Source organism: Camelus ferus, chromosome 29 (genome assembly GCF_009834535.1).
Source record: "Camelus ferus isolate YT-003-E chromosome 29, BCGSAC_Cfer_1.0, whole genome shotgun sequence".
In the NCBI taxonomy this organism is placed as follows: domain Eukaryota; kingdom Metazoa; phylum Chordata; class Mammalia; order Artiodactyla; family Camelidae; genus Camelus; species Camelus ferus.
Window position 1 is genome coordinate 795304 of NC_045724.1, and position 13357 is coordinate 808660.

Sequence of the window (13357 nt, forward strand, 5' to 3'; positions counted from 1 at the left end):
CGTCTGTGGCACAAAAGCTGTACTTGCCAAGCAGACACCTCCCTGTACCCATCATCACTCACTCAGTCGTCCTCCAACAGCCCCTCAGGTGAGTGTGACGTTCTCTGTTTCAAAGGCTGGGGAATGAGGACACCAGGCACATCTGCAGGATCTGCTCTGAGGAGCCCGAGGCCACCAGGAGTGTCCCAAATGATGAAGTTCAAAGATACATTAGGTCAGCATTGAACAGCACACTGCCCGAGGAGTCCAGAGTCTCTGTGTTTGTATCTTCTTTGGTAGAGAAGTTTTATTTAAAAAAACAAAACAAACAAACAAAAAAAACCTTGCAAACCGTTGACCTGGGTAATTGGACAAATTCAGTTTTGCATAGTTTCCTTATAATGCTGGCTAAATGAGACATTACTGTAAAGTCCTTTATCTTTTAATTTTAATATGTGAAGTGCTTTTAGAATACTAAAGCTGAATCTTTAATCTCTGGCTCTATACCAGAATTATTTTATTTTTTATTGAAGTGTAGTTGATGTACAATGTTGTGTTAGTTTCAGGTGCACAGCAGTGATTCAGCTACACATATGCATACATATCCTTTTTCAGATTCATTTCCAGTACACATTATTACAAGATACTGAGTATAGTTCCCTGTGCTGTACAGTGGGTCCTTGTTGTTTACCTGTTTTATATGTAGTAGTGTGTATCTGTTAATCCCAAAGTCCTAATTTATCCCTCACCTCACCACCCCATTTCCCCTTTGGTAACTGTGATTTGTCTTCTGTGTCTGTGAATCTATTTCTGGTTTGTAAATGAGTTCATTTATTATCTTTTTTTTTCAGATTCCACATATAAGTGATATCATATGATATTTATCTTTGTCTGACTTGCTTCACTTAGTATGATCATGTCTAGGTACATCCATGTTCCTGCAAATGGCATTGTTTTCTTTTTATGGCTGAGTAGTACTCCATTGCATAAATATGCCACAACTTCTTTATCCAGTCATCTGTCGGTGGCCATTTAGGTTGCTTCCATGTCTTGGCTATTGTAAATAGTGCTGCTGTGAACATTGGGGTGCATGTATCTTTTTGAGTTAGAGTTTTCTCCAGACATATGCCCAGAATTAATTCTAATTGATTTTGAGTTCCATTTTACTAACTTATTTATTTGAGTGCCTATTATACACCAGGCATCCTAGGTGCTAGGGTATAGAGGTTGGTAGGACAGTCAAGATCATGGCTCTTGTGGTGTTTTGTTTGCAGTCTAGGTGGGAGGAGCCCATTTGACAATAGAAAAATAAATATCAAGAGTGGTAAGTGGTTTTAAGAGAATAAGACAGGCTGATGTGAGAGAGAGAAATCGGGAGTTGACTGTCTTCTGTTGGGTCTGTGGAGAAAGCCTCCCGAGGAGGTGACGGTGAGCTGAGACGTGGCGGCACTGAGGAGCCAGCTGAGCGCAAATGCTCCAAATGGGACTGTGGAGAAGTTAGGAGACACTGGAATTCAGAAGGGGCATGGAGTGTAACTTTCTAAGCTCCAAATTTAATAGTAATAATCACAAAGGAAAAAGCTTGTCAGATTGGACAAGATAAAATTTATGGATTTTTGAATTTCAAAAAAACTGTCGTATTAAGCAGCAAACAATTCTTAAAAAAGTATTCTTATTAAGATAATTTATTAAAATAAATTTAATGGATTAATAAGAAACATAAAACTCACTAGGTAAGTGGCAAAGAAGTATGACAAGGCAATTCCCAGAAGAGACTGTATAATTCATAAACATCATTACAAATCAGAAGACACACCAATTAAATGAGGAGCCATTTCTTAAATCTACTAAATTGGCGTGACCTTCTTTTCTTTGACTAATACCCCACACTGGGAAGAGTACAGGCAGCGGGCATTCTCACAAATTGTTAATGACCCTCCAAGTATAATTTGCTTTTGAAAAGCAGGTTGGCAATGTGTATTAAAATCCATATCCAACATATCTGTTCTTTCCCCATCATTTCACCTCTGGGAATTTATTTTAAATAAAAAAACAAAGCGTTGGGGGAAAAATAAACATTTACATCAGAACATGCCTCAGATTATTTTAGTAGGTATCTGGTAGCGTGAAAATGCTGGACAGCAGGGACCTGTGAGTGGATCAGGATGCCTCCACTCAGTGGCATTGTTACAAGCGACTTGAAAAAGAGTGGTTAGCTGCAGGCATGTGAGGAAATGCCTTTGAGACGATGGACAAAGACAGACAGCAGCATGTGAAACTGGTCTTTGGTATTTTAGATGAGCACAAAAAAAAAAAATGCCTCTAAGATACACACCACAGTGTTAGCACTGGTACGTTAGAGCGTGCACTAAGAATCTGTGTCTTAGAAAAAACTTCTCTCCAAAAATGTACTTAAAACCTAAATGACAGCAATAAAGAAACTGACTCACTGTTCATCTTGTTCCACAAAAGAGCTTTGAAGGTACGACGTGTGGGACAGCCAAGACCTCCAAGGCCCGGTGTCCAGGAACCTCCACAGGGTGGCGGTAAATGACGGAGGAGGGGTTCTCAGAGTCCTTACGGTGAGTCAGTCCTTTGTGTGAGGGGGTGGCGGACCTTCGTGTTTTTTAACTTGTGAAAGGATCTTTAAGTTTACTTTTATACCAACTCATATGGAACAATGACTCTTATGTGTTCTAGAACATACGTACTAGAAAATGTTGAGTCACCGTAGTAAAGATGAAAAACTCCAATGTTCTGTGATTTTATAACTTCAACCTGAGTAAATATATAGTTTTGCCTTAAGATTAGTGCGTTTTAGAAAGTGCAGTATTTTATTTCTCAATTGTTTTTAATTTAACATGCTTTATATACGGTATTGAGAATATTCATGGTCTCACCTTGATGGTATGATGTCAGTTAAAATACTGTAGACAAAACCATCAGAAAGTAAGCCTGAGTACTCACTGTCACTTACGTTGCTTACGTTGTTGGGGTTTCTGAGTTACATTTTTCAGTTACCACATTTTCTTAAAATTTAAAACAGTTTGACAGGTAAGTTTCTCACAGTAAATGCAGGATGACAAAGAAAGTGTAGGCAAACTGAAATAAGTGGTGTGTGTGCTGACGTCACAGAATCATTGGAAGCGCTTGGCATTTAAACTCACGAGCTCAGTATATTTTCATTAGATATTAGCTTTATTCACATGAATTAATCCCTGAATTTGAAATGAAAATCACATGGTTTGTTATTACACATTCGGAAAACATTTATGCACACGTGTGGTCAGCCAGGCACAGCTGCGGACAGAACAGGCCCAGGACTGGCCCACAGTGGAATTTACAGTCTAGTGAGGAAAAAAAGACCCACAGATTCATGGATAATTACAACTTTAGCCTTGAAGGCCAGGTTTAGGATTTCATCCTTGACTTTATGAAAATTTTTATTTAAGATAGAATATTTTATGTAATTAGGTTTTTTTTTCTTTCCTTATTTTCAAAGCCTTTAATATCTTGCTTCCTTTTCTGTGTATGAAAGTTTAAAAAGTCCAAAATATGCCAGAATTCTGTAATATTTAGTTGTCTGCACAAAAGGAAATCAGTTCACTTCTGAATTGAGGGCTCAGTTTAAATATAAAGATTCACAGGACCTGCTCTGGGTGAATATGGTTGTGGAGGACGAAAGACAGCTTAAACACTCAGCTAACCCCCAGAAAGGCAGATGACTTAGTAGCCTGTTCTAAGAAACCCATGTGCAAATAAGTAAAAGTTTTCATCATAAATGTATAAAGCCCAAAGTTTTCCAAAGTCTTGCCCCTTGCCAGCAAGTAGCGATGTCACAAAAACTTTAAAGACAAAAGTCAGGCTGTGACCTTTTAGGTAGAAGTTAAAAACCAAAAAGTACTGTTAAGTTCTAAACAAGCCAAAACAATACAGAGTGTACAATTTTTAAAATGCACATGCAGTCTTTTATGGGACTGCAAAGTTGGAATCTGTAGCGTTCACCGTCGGAGATTCCCTCCGCACTCAGCTGCTGGGTGCTCGGAATTAGATGGCCTCCGAGCACTACTGTCTCTCTCCCAGCCTTGAAGTAACTGCTTTGTGCAGCACAGCTCTGCTAGAAGGATCTGTTCAAAGGAGGAACAGCCAAGCCGTAAGCCCTCTTAGGTGAGTGTGCGGAGGAAGTGCCGCGGCCGAGCTGAAGCAGACCCAGACCCAGGGCAGGGCCGGTGGGGTGAGGGGTGTGCAGCGTGGAGGTGGAGGCGGGGCATCGGGTGCCTGGTGAGGCGAGGAGAAGTCAGTCTCTGGTCACAAAGGGTCTCCCAGCCCCAGGAGGTAGGAGGGACTGTTGCTGGCAGTGGGCACAGGCACCTCCAGGCTCCTGCAGCAACATGAGTAATCGATCGGGCTCATCTGAACTGTGTGCTTGGAGGGGCTCTTCTCTGCCGGGTAATAGTGATGTTTAAACATGTGCCTCGAGGAATCTGATGAATTTGAACTCATGGACATTATCAATGTCCAAGAAATCAAAGGTGGCAATAATTTTTTCACATGGTGGGGCCAGGATGTAAAATAAAATCAGTCTTTGTGATATTGTCAGTGGCAAGTTCAAGAATACATGACTATGTGAGTTGGAATTCAGAGCACCGTCTGGACTGCTGGACCAGATCGTGGGCACTGTTGTCGACAGTGCGAGTGGGAGAACGCTGCTGTCACCCCGCAGCAGAGCTGCCTGGTAGACCAGCACCTTGGGCGGCTTTGTGTGCTGTGGACCAGTCACATGATGAGTTTTGCCAACTCAGTTTTCAAAAATAAGAAGTGTACCTTCAGTAATGAAACATCGAGCACTTCTGTTCTCTTACCTTTCAGGCTGGGGAGGGGGCGTTGCCCCATGAATTAATTCATGGAAGGTGTGGAGGGAGTCGCAGGCGATTTTATTTATACTATTCAGGGTAAGTCAGCTGGCTGAAAGTCAGCATACGTACTCTCACCTACCTAATCTTCATACTCTGAACATGAAAGGTAATCTTTTTTTTATCATTAAAAGTAATAGTTTTGATATATAATTCACATACCCTATAATTTACCTCTTTTAAGTGTTTGAGTCAGTGGTTTTTAGTATATTCAGAGTTCTGCAACCCTCTCCACTAATTCCAGACCATTCCCATCACCCCCAAAAAGAAGTGGCTGTTTGTCTTCCTGAGTGACGCTCCTTTTACTCGCCACATCTGTGAATCCTGAGTTCTGCACTTGTCATCTTTCAGAAGGAAAAACTCTTGTCCACACACTTGCTGTTGGCCGTGTGTCCTGGTCATCACTTGGGGAAGAGAGGCTCTGCCTAGTGCTTCTCTCTGGCTCACAAAGCCCTGCGGATCCTGGATTCCTGTAAAAGGATCAGGACAGCTCCCCCAAAGGCTCACAGTGCCTGGGAAGGCAGAGGCCGGATTCTGCGAGGCAAGTCTCCAGGGGACTCCCTCAGCAGCGCAGAGCTGCGGGTGGGCAGACCCTCTGTTCAAGGCCTCTGCCGGCAGCCTGAGGATGTGAATGGGCCGTGGCTTTTTTATTTCTAGCATTTTTATCTTCCAGTGTTTCTGCATTAGAAGTATTTCTGTTCTTAGATCAGCCGTAAGACTAGGCTGGAACAGGTACATAGGTTTTGCCCACAAGCTTGCCACTAAAAGAGAGAGATTTAAAAATTTAGGGATCCTTAATTTTAGTCCAGAGATTTTTCATGAAACCGTGAAACCACTCTGTCAAGGAAGGTATCATTGTAGCTCAACAGAGGCCAGCTGATGGCCAGGCCCTGGGGAACTCAGACAAGGGGGTCAGGCCACTCTTGGGGGCCAGGTACAAGTGTATCACACCATCTTAATGTCTAGCAGCTTCCTTTCTCTTGCCAGTTAATTCAAGTGTGTACCGTCAGGTGTTCTGAAAACCTTGAGGGGCCCTCGAGACTTCTGGCACCAAACTGGTCTACAGGGAGCAGCTCCTGTGCCCGAAACAGCTGTTCAGCATAAATTTTCTCTCACTGAAGCTAATGGATTAAGCCTTGTCTGAGGACAGTCCCTTTCAAACAAGAGAGAAATAACTCAAGTTTTAGGGTAAAGGGAATTTAAATGAATAGGTTTTCTTCTAATGTACTTGGATATATCTGAAAATCTGTATATAATTTTTTAAAAAGCTGAGGATCTATGTGGTATTTAAAAGAACCACATGGTACAGAAATTTTCCAATTTTCTTGGGCATTAGTGTCTCTCCTGGGCCCTACCTCAACCTACAGAGTTAAAAATCTTCAGGATTGGAGCTCAGATACCTGTATTTTAACAAGTTCCCTAAATGGATTTGATGCCTTTGAAGTTTGAGAGGCTGTAACCATGTAATTCTTTTACATAGCACCTGGACAGATGATCAGACTTAAAACACACGCAGTCATATTACTGTATACTCATACATTTCAGATACGTGCATTAGTACAAAACAAAACGTACAATTTGTGAATGAAAAATTCTGTATTTAGTTTCTGATCTGATCTTGTTATCAACCTTTCCCTATTACTGCAGTTTTGTAACATTCTCACTTTCCTTCTGGTGTTAAATTGTGTATATCTATCCTTATTTTTAATTGATTTTTTTAGCTTTTTGGGGGGAAAGGGGTAATTAGATTTACTTATTTTTAGAGGAGGCACTGGGGATTGAACCCAGGACTTTGTGCATGCTAGGCACGTGCTCTACCGCTGAGCTGTGAAGATGCCACAGTCGAGTGTAAGAGTTGGAAGGGACCCAAGGTCATTTAGGCCTGTGTTTCTCAAGGGTAGTTGCGGTCCAACTGCAGCAAAGTTACAGGAAGGTCCCGGGTTAGAAATACAGCTCCCTGGGCCCCACCCCGGACCTGCTACATCTTTAGGCCTGGGGCCTAGGAATCTATCTCAATGAGCATTCTGAGAGAACCACTGATGGAGCCCTGCTCCTCCTTTCACAGGTGAGAATACTGAGGCCCAGAAACGTGTCATGTGTCCCTTACCTCGCAGACCATGGCGGGGGTAGAAATCAAATACAGTTCTCCACCCCCAGCCCCAGCCCATCTGCAGGTACGAGGCATAGAGAGCAGCACGCTAAGTTCCCTCCCAGTTTCCTTTCCCCAGCCCTCGGCCACTTTTTATTCAGAAATTTCCTAATTTGATTGAGACAGTTGAGAAAGCCCTGCCCTAGAGAAAGAGCTGCCTCATGAGGACAGTCGTCCACGAACATGACAAGTGACTGGTCAGCTCAGGAGGCGGTAGTTAAACTGTGATGCACACAGTAGCCATGTGTGTTATGATACTGTAAATAAACCAAAGATGGGCTGCTGCAAGGAACGCCCATGGGCTGTTGCAGAATTCACACATTTACATTTTGTCATATTTGCTTCCTTTCCTTTTTTCAGGGAAAAAGCATTCTAGAAATAGTTGAAGCCCCCCTAGTCCTCCCCTGCCCTGTCCCTCTCCCTTCCTCTTGAGAGGACCCCGCTGTCCTGAAATTCCCGTGTGCCCTCCTGTTCTTAGTTTTCTGCCTTCCACCACCCGTGTACGTAGCTGTTCGTCACATGGAGTTTCTGGTACTTTGTCATTTATAATTTGTGGTATCATATGTATGTTTCAGTTGACAAGATTGTTTTTCTCACTCAGCATTGGTTTTCGGTGCCATCGCTGTTCACATGCGAGATGGGGTTAGGTTTTTTACCTGCTGTGTTTCCATCACGTAAACATACCACAGTGTAGCCCTTGTCTCTGGGCGTTTAGGCTGGTTCCATTTTCTTGCTGTCAGTAACACTGCTGCAGTAAGTGTCCTTGTGAGCGTGGCACATACAGTGTCTAGGGCCACATCTGCATGTGGACTTAACACGTTGCCCAGCACGCCTTCAGCCTGGCCTAGCGAGGTGCTGCGGAGTCGCTCTCCAGAGGGAGCGTGCCCGTTTGTCCTCGCACTAGCCATGTGCCAAGTTCCCGTGTCCCTGCCTCCCAGTGCCGAACAGCTGTATTTCTGCTGGGTTACTTTGGACAGGGTATTAGTGCACATTATGTTGTAAGTTCTGAGTCTTAAGTTTGCTATAGCATCTTTCTCCAACTCTCTTTTCCTTTTTAGAAGGTGAAGCTCTCTTAAAAAACCTTCATTCTCGCCCCCGAAGACTCCTTGACCACATAAGTAATCTCCTAGGAAGAGGACGCCTCCATGGTGACATTGTCTTCGTGGACATTATCGACACTTACCGGAACGTCCCTGCAAAGTTACTGAACTTCTATCAAGTGGTAGGTGCTGCTTTATTGTCTTCTGATGTAGAAAGAACTCATCGACATCAAGCCACTGAGTTTTTTTAAAAAACAGCTAAGAGCCCTGACCACCTGGGCTGTGATCTGTCAGATCCTGGTTCTTCATGTGGACTGATCTAAAATGCTGCTGTTTTCTTGCTCAGGTTGGCGGGTCCACAGTGTGAATGACACTAATCTATCAAAAACAAATGAGGCAGAAATTGATTCACTTTGAGTCATTCCCGCTGGCAGTAGCTGTCTCAGCCCCACATGGGATTAAATCAGCGAATGTGAAAACAGCCCACTGTCAGCCAGTCACCCCACCACCACGTCCCCCATTTAGTCACTGGCTCTCAGGCTCCTGGCCCGAGTCTGTTCATCTAAGCATCCATAGCAGACTTCTCCTCCACACACTCTGCGCGCTCTAACCCAGAACGCTTATGCGAGATGAAATTCCTCAGCCCCTAGAGCTGTCACCCTGTCACTTCCCGACCCTCCCAGGTGTCTCGGGTCACAGGTGTTAACTCCTACCTTTGTAATAATACCAACAACAACATAAGTAATAGTAACTGTTACTCACTGGATACTTAGTTGTTAATATTACTGAGCTCCTCTAGGGCCCTACAATTTGCTGTCCACCCTGACAGCAGAACGAAAATCTGCTTCTCTGTCCAGACCAAACCTATAAAGTATGTTTACATCTCTGCCTTTGGCTTTTTTTTTTTAATTATCAGTGAGCTTGTTTCCTGGGACCTGATTCCCAGCAGCCCACCCCTATCTTCCCTCCACACCATAAAGAAGACCTTCATTATTCACTCATCTTGAGTCAGTCGGTTCATCAGTGGCCTCACTGCCTTTATCACAAAAGTTTATCTCTTACTAGCAAATATTATGCATGGCTTATGCTGTTAATTGAAATAAACTTTAGAAACATAGGGTTATGCTTTTTGTTGTGGACTTGTAAATTCACCATTTTGTGACTTAATGAAACTTTCTCCAGGTTTCTTTAATTCATATTTCTGTCATCCAACTGGTTCCCTAGCAAGAGTCTGGGTTTTTTAAACAAAGAGGACTGGCAATGGGAAATGAAAGAGTCAGTTTTGTCTCTGGTTGCCACTGTATATTTTTTTTTTGTCTAGATAAATGGAATCACTCTCTCGTGCCCTCCAGAAGGTCATTTTTAGTAGCTGAATTGCTAGAAACCGTTTCCAAGGGAAAATGCATTTCAGTGTGTTAACTTTGTAAAAACCATGAACTGAGTGTCACACGAACAGCAGCACAGATCTTGCTGTTCCTCAGCGTTCTGTGCCAGCTGGGGGACTCCTGTCCCCTCATCCTGAGAACACTGGGCCCAGTTTACATGTCTCTCAGACGTGCCTAAGCTTTTATGTTCCACTAAGCCAGATCTTCAGTGTTTTTTCCCTTTATACCTTCTAAAACCGGTGTGGCTGCTCAGTGGAGACAAAGTGAGGCCTGCAGCTGGGCGCAGCAGTGTCCTGTTATCCCAGGCGTTCCCGACCCTGGAGGAACAGAAGCTGGTGATGTCAGTGTGCCTTTGTCTCCTTGCAGGGACGCACTGACTCTCATCCCCCTATTCACCAACAGGACCGTGGAAACAACCAACTTTGATTTGTTGCTGAAGACAGATGATGACTGTTACATAGACTTAGAAGCCGTTTTTAACAGAATTGCCCTCAAGAATCTGGACGGGCCTAATTTTTGGTGGGGAAAGTAAGTTGAACCTTGTGAGGCCACTGGTGTTCATCTCCTGTCCCTGACCAAATGTCATTTACTTAGAATGAAATATAGACACCATTTTCCGTAAGAAAATGTTGTTGGGCTAGGAAGTGTCCCTATCTGGCGCACTGTGTTTTACTCATCTGCAGTTAGAGGAGGGAAAACACTTAAATGGAAAACCTCCAGCTAACGTGTGTGGAGGAAACTGTGGCTTTTGTCCTACTGCCCGACAAGTAAGTGCTGCTCAGATTAGAAGTGGCTGGGCTGAAGTTTTGCATGAGAATAAACTTGTGACCCATTTCTGAAGCCATTTTCTCTGTCTCTGTAGGAATGCAGTATGGACTGGTGATTCATTTTTAAATTTTTTTTAGTGTCTGTACACAAGATGATTCAGAAACTCGACAGCTGGGCCTTTGAATTTAACATACTGGTCTTGCGTGTAAACCAGCACTAGATAGAGAGTTCCCTAGAACATAACCTCTTCCCTCTCCCCTCTTCCTGCAGGGCATTCGTCTGTAGTGATGACTCAGGACTCGGTGTCTAGTGGTAGATGCTTACTCTGAATCTGTTTCAGGCTGAATTGGGCGGTTGACTGAACTGGGAAATGGCAGGAGCTGGAGTACCCCAGCCCCGTGTACCCTGCCTTCGTGTGCGGGTCGGGGTATGTGATCTCCAAGGACATCATCATCCACTGGCTGGCCAGCAACTCGGGGCACTTGAAGACCTACCTAGGTAAGGGCGGGGTACTGACCCACGAGTGTAATCCTCCAGGAAGTCCTGTCTGGCCCGTATCCCGCCCCCGGACCCAGAGCTGCCTGCCCTGGGGAGAAGCCTGTTACTCTTTCTGCAGGAACCAGCCTCAAAGGCCCAGGATATACTCCTGTCCCTCAAATCCTAGCTCTGAATTCTGTTCCTGAACCCTCTTCGAGCCCGCTTATTTTGTCTTCAGCTACATGGAAAGATCTGGTCCCTGGAGGAGTGTGAGGCTGGAGGTGAAGCTTCCTTCTCTGCCGATTCTGCTGACAGTGTCAGCAACGGCTGCCTGTCCTCCGACCCGAGCCTCTCCCGCTGCTTGAGGCGGACTCGGGTCCACCGGAGGGGCTGGTGACACACGCAGTCTGAGCTCACTGTGGTGTGCGCACTGCATGGAACGCCCAGTAGCTTTTACTCTGTGTCAGTGCTGACGCACACTTTGCATTTCATTTTAGGGTAATCACCAGCCAGAAGAGAAAGGTTACTTATGGGATGGGTGTGGCACTGCCCTTCCAGATGAAACCACATTGACATTCTTCGCATCTTAAATCTGACAGGCACGTGTAGGGTGAAGACATGAGCATGGGCATCTGGATGGCGGCCATCGGACCTAAACGGTACCAGGTGAGCACAGTCTGCGCGGGGCTGGGCTCGGGCTCCAGGGAGTTCAGGCAGCCAGGTTTCCATCAGAGCCTGGGCGGGAACCGGGCAGGAAAGAGCTGCTGGCATCAGAACTGGGCTCTCGGTTGGCTTCACAGTGAGCCTCCTCGGTCTCATGTAGCATTTTTCTGAGTTTAAAACTAAAGGAAATGCTTTGAATGGAAAGTTTCCTACCCACAAAGGAGAATTCGGTTTTTTAGATTTCATCAGAAATTCTTTGCAGCTTTAAAATGTAAAGAATCAGCTTACTTTAGATTCCAGCAGTGAGAGGGTCCAGGAGCCCTTCAGCTCTTCCGACTGATGTAGATAAAACACTTGGATAACATACTGTGAGTTGTCTTAAAATACACTGGTAACTGAGCCAGGGAAAAGAGGAACGTGCAGAGACCAGAGGTGGACCCTTGGGAAGGTGGCAAGCACAGGGCTGGCCTCCGCCTGAGAAGTTTCTGCTGATTCTCGAGCTCCAACTGCAGCTTCGGGCGGGGAGCAGCAGCGAACCTGGGTTAGCGCTCCTGCTCCAGGCCCCTCCCTGGCCCTTCCCGATGAGCGCCATCACTCCAGGTCTGATGGCTCTGACGGCTGCGGGTCGGTGCAAAGCCGTCCCTGCAGACCGCTGCTCACCGAGCTCATTTCCTAGTGTGTTGAGACTTTATACTGTCACCTCCTGTTCCTGGAAGCTGAGCTCTGTACTCAGGGTGCAGGCCTTAGAGGACTGCCACTTTGGGTGCTGCACTCCTAAGGGTGTCACAGTCTTTGCATTTCTGCTTGGGACTCCTGGGGCTACAGGATGCGCCTCCCGCTGCAGGCCCACAGTGTGTGCGGGCCGTGGTTCCAGGGGCCCAGACACCCACCCAGCCGGGGTCAGGGCTGAGAGACAGACCAGCCTCCTCTGCACAGCTTTGTTTTTAGTCCTTGTGGAGTGGCTCGGCTGCGGGAGCACAGTTCCCAGGAGGCAGCGGTGGTCAGGTCCCTGGCGTGGCCTTCTCAGCACCGCGGCATCTTCAGGGCACAGCCAACCCCAAGGCCGCACCGTCTCCAGTCCCTCTCCTCCCTCCCCAGGTCAGTCACACTTTAGAAGGGCCTGTTTTACGACAGCCTCCATTTTTGTGTTCCCGATGGATCTGTGCGCTGCCGTCCTGTAGGCCGTGGAGTGGGAGGTCGGCTGGCTGGGAGGATGCAGGCCCAGGCGTCCAGCAAGCCTGGTATGGTCCTTCCTTGGCTCAGTTTACCAGCTTAACGTCACTGTGACCCTGAGCAAGTGTCGTCTTAGTTCAGTTTCTCATTTGTACAAAGGAAACTCCCCAGCTCACGGGACTCCTGGGGCAGCACCGTGAGCACTCCCTCCGAACAGCTGCTCTCACACCACGGCTTGGCCGCCTTCAACAGCAAATGTGAGACTCCATTTGTGGTTTCCAAGCGTCCTCTTCACTGGACTCCTTGGGCGAGCTCCTACCACACCCCAGGCCGTCTCTGCAGTGACCCCATCTCCCTTGGGCCATGGGGCGGCTGGGATGCGCTATTCTGTCTACAGCGGGGCCCTGCAGCACCCAGGTCAGCCTGCTGTTTCTCACCAGGACAGCCTGTGGCTGTGCGAGAAGACATGCGAGCCGGGGATGCTGTCGTCCCCGCAGTACTCTCTGTGGGAGCTGGCCGCGCTGTGGGAGCTGAAGGAGTCGGGCAGGGACCCCTGCCAGTGCGCAGCCAGGTGAGGGCGCCCGCGCTCTCCAGCTGAGGTTTGGTCTTTCAGGACGGTTCTGCTGGCACTTTGCTGAACCCAGCGTGGTACTTCCTAACATTTGCACAAAAGTTCCTTTTTAAAAATAAACGAATACTGTAGCATAAGAAAAATGTTACTTACATATTGGAACACACTTTGAAAAAATGCCAAATTGTTTATAAAAAGATAATATTTCTAAACCCCAGTGTATCATTTCTAGTTAGTAA

The 13357-nt window shown here is 46.0% G+C and overlaps 1 protein-coding gene across 1 annotated transcript in view; it reads left to right on the plus strand.

The window, feature by feature from the left end:
- Positions 1-13330, plus strand: part of LOC102522922 (UDP-GalNAc:beta-1,3-N-acetylgalactosaminyltransferase 2) — a 47194-nt gene extending 33864 nt beyond the window's left edge. The window contains 10 exon segments of the mRNA XM_032470086.1: positions 2452-2464; positions 2467-2561; positions 4849-4875; positions 4877-4931; positions 8100-8260; positions 9106-9107; positions 9869-9994; positions 10575-10738; positions 11328-11377; positions 12988-13330. Coding sequence (XP_032325977.1) covers positions 2452-2464; positions 2467-2561; positions 4849-4875; positions 4877-4931; positions 8100-8260; positions 9106-9107; positions 9869-9994; positions 10575-10738; positions 11328-11377; positions 12988-13122 — 828 coding nt within the window. The 3' untranslated portion in view covers positions 13123-13330.
- Positions 13331-13357: the final 27 nt, after the last annotated feature.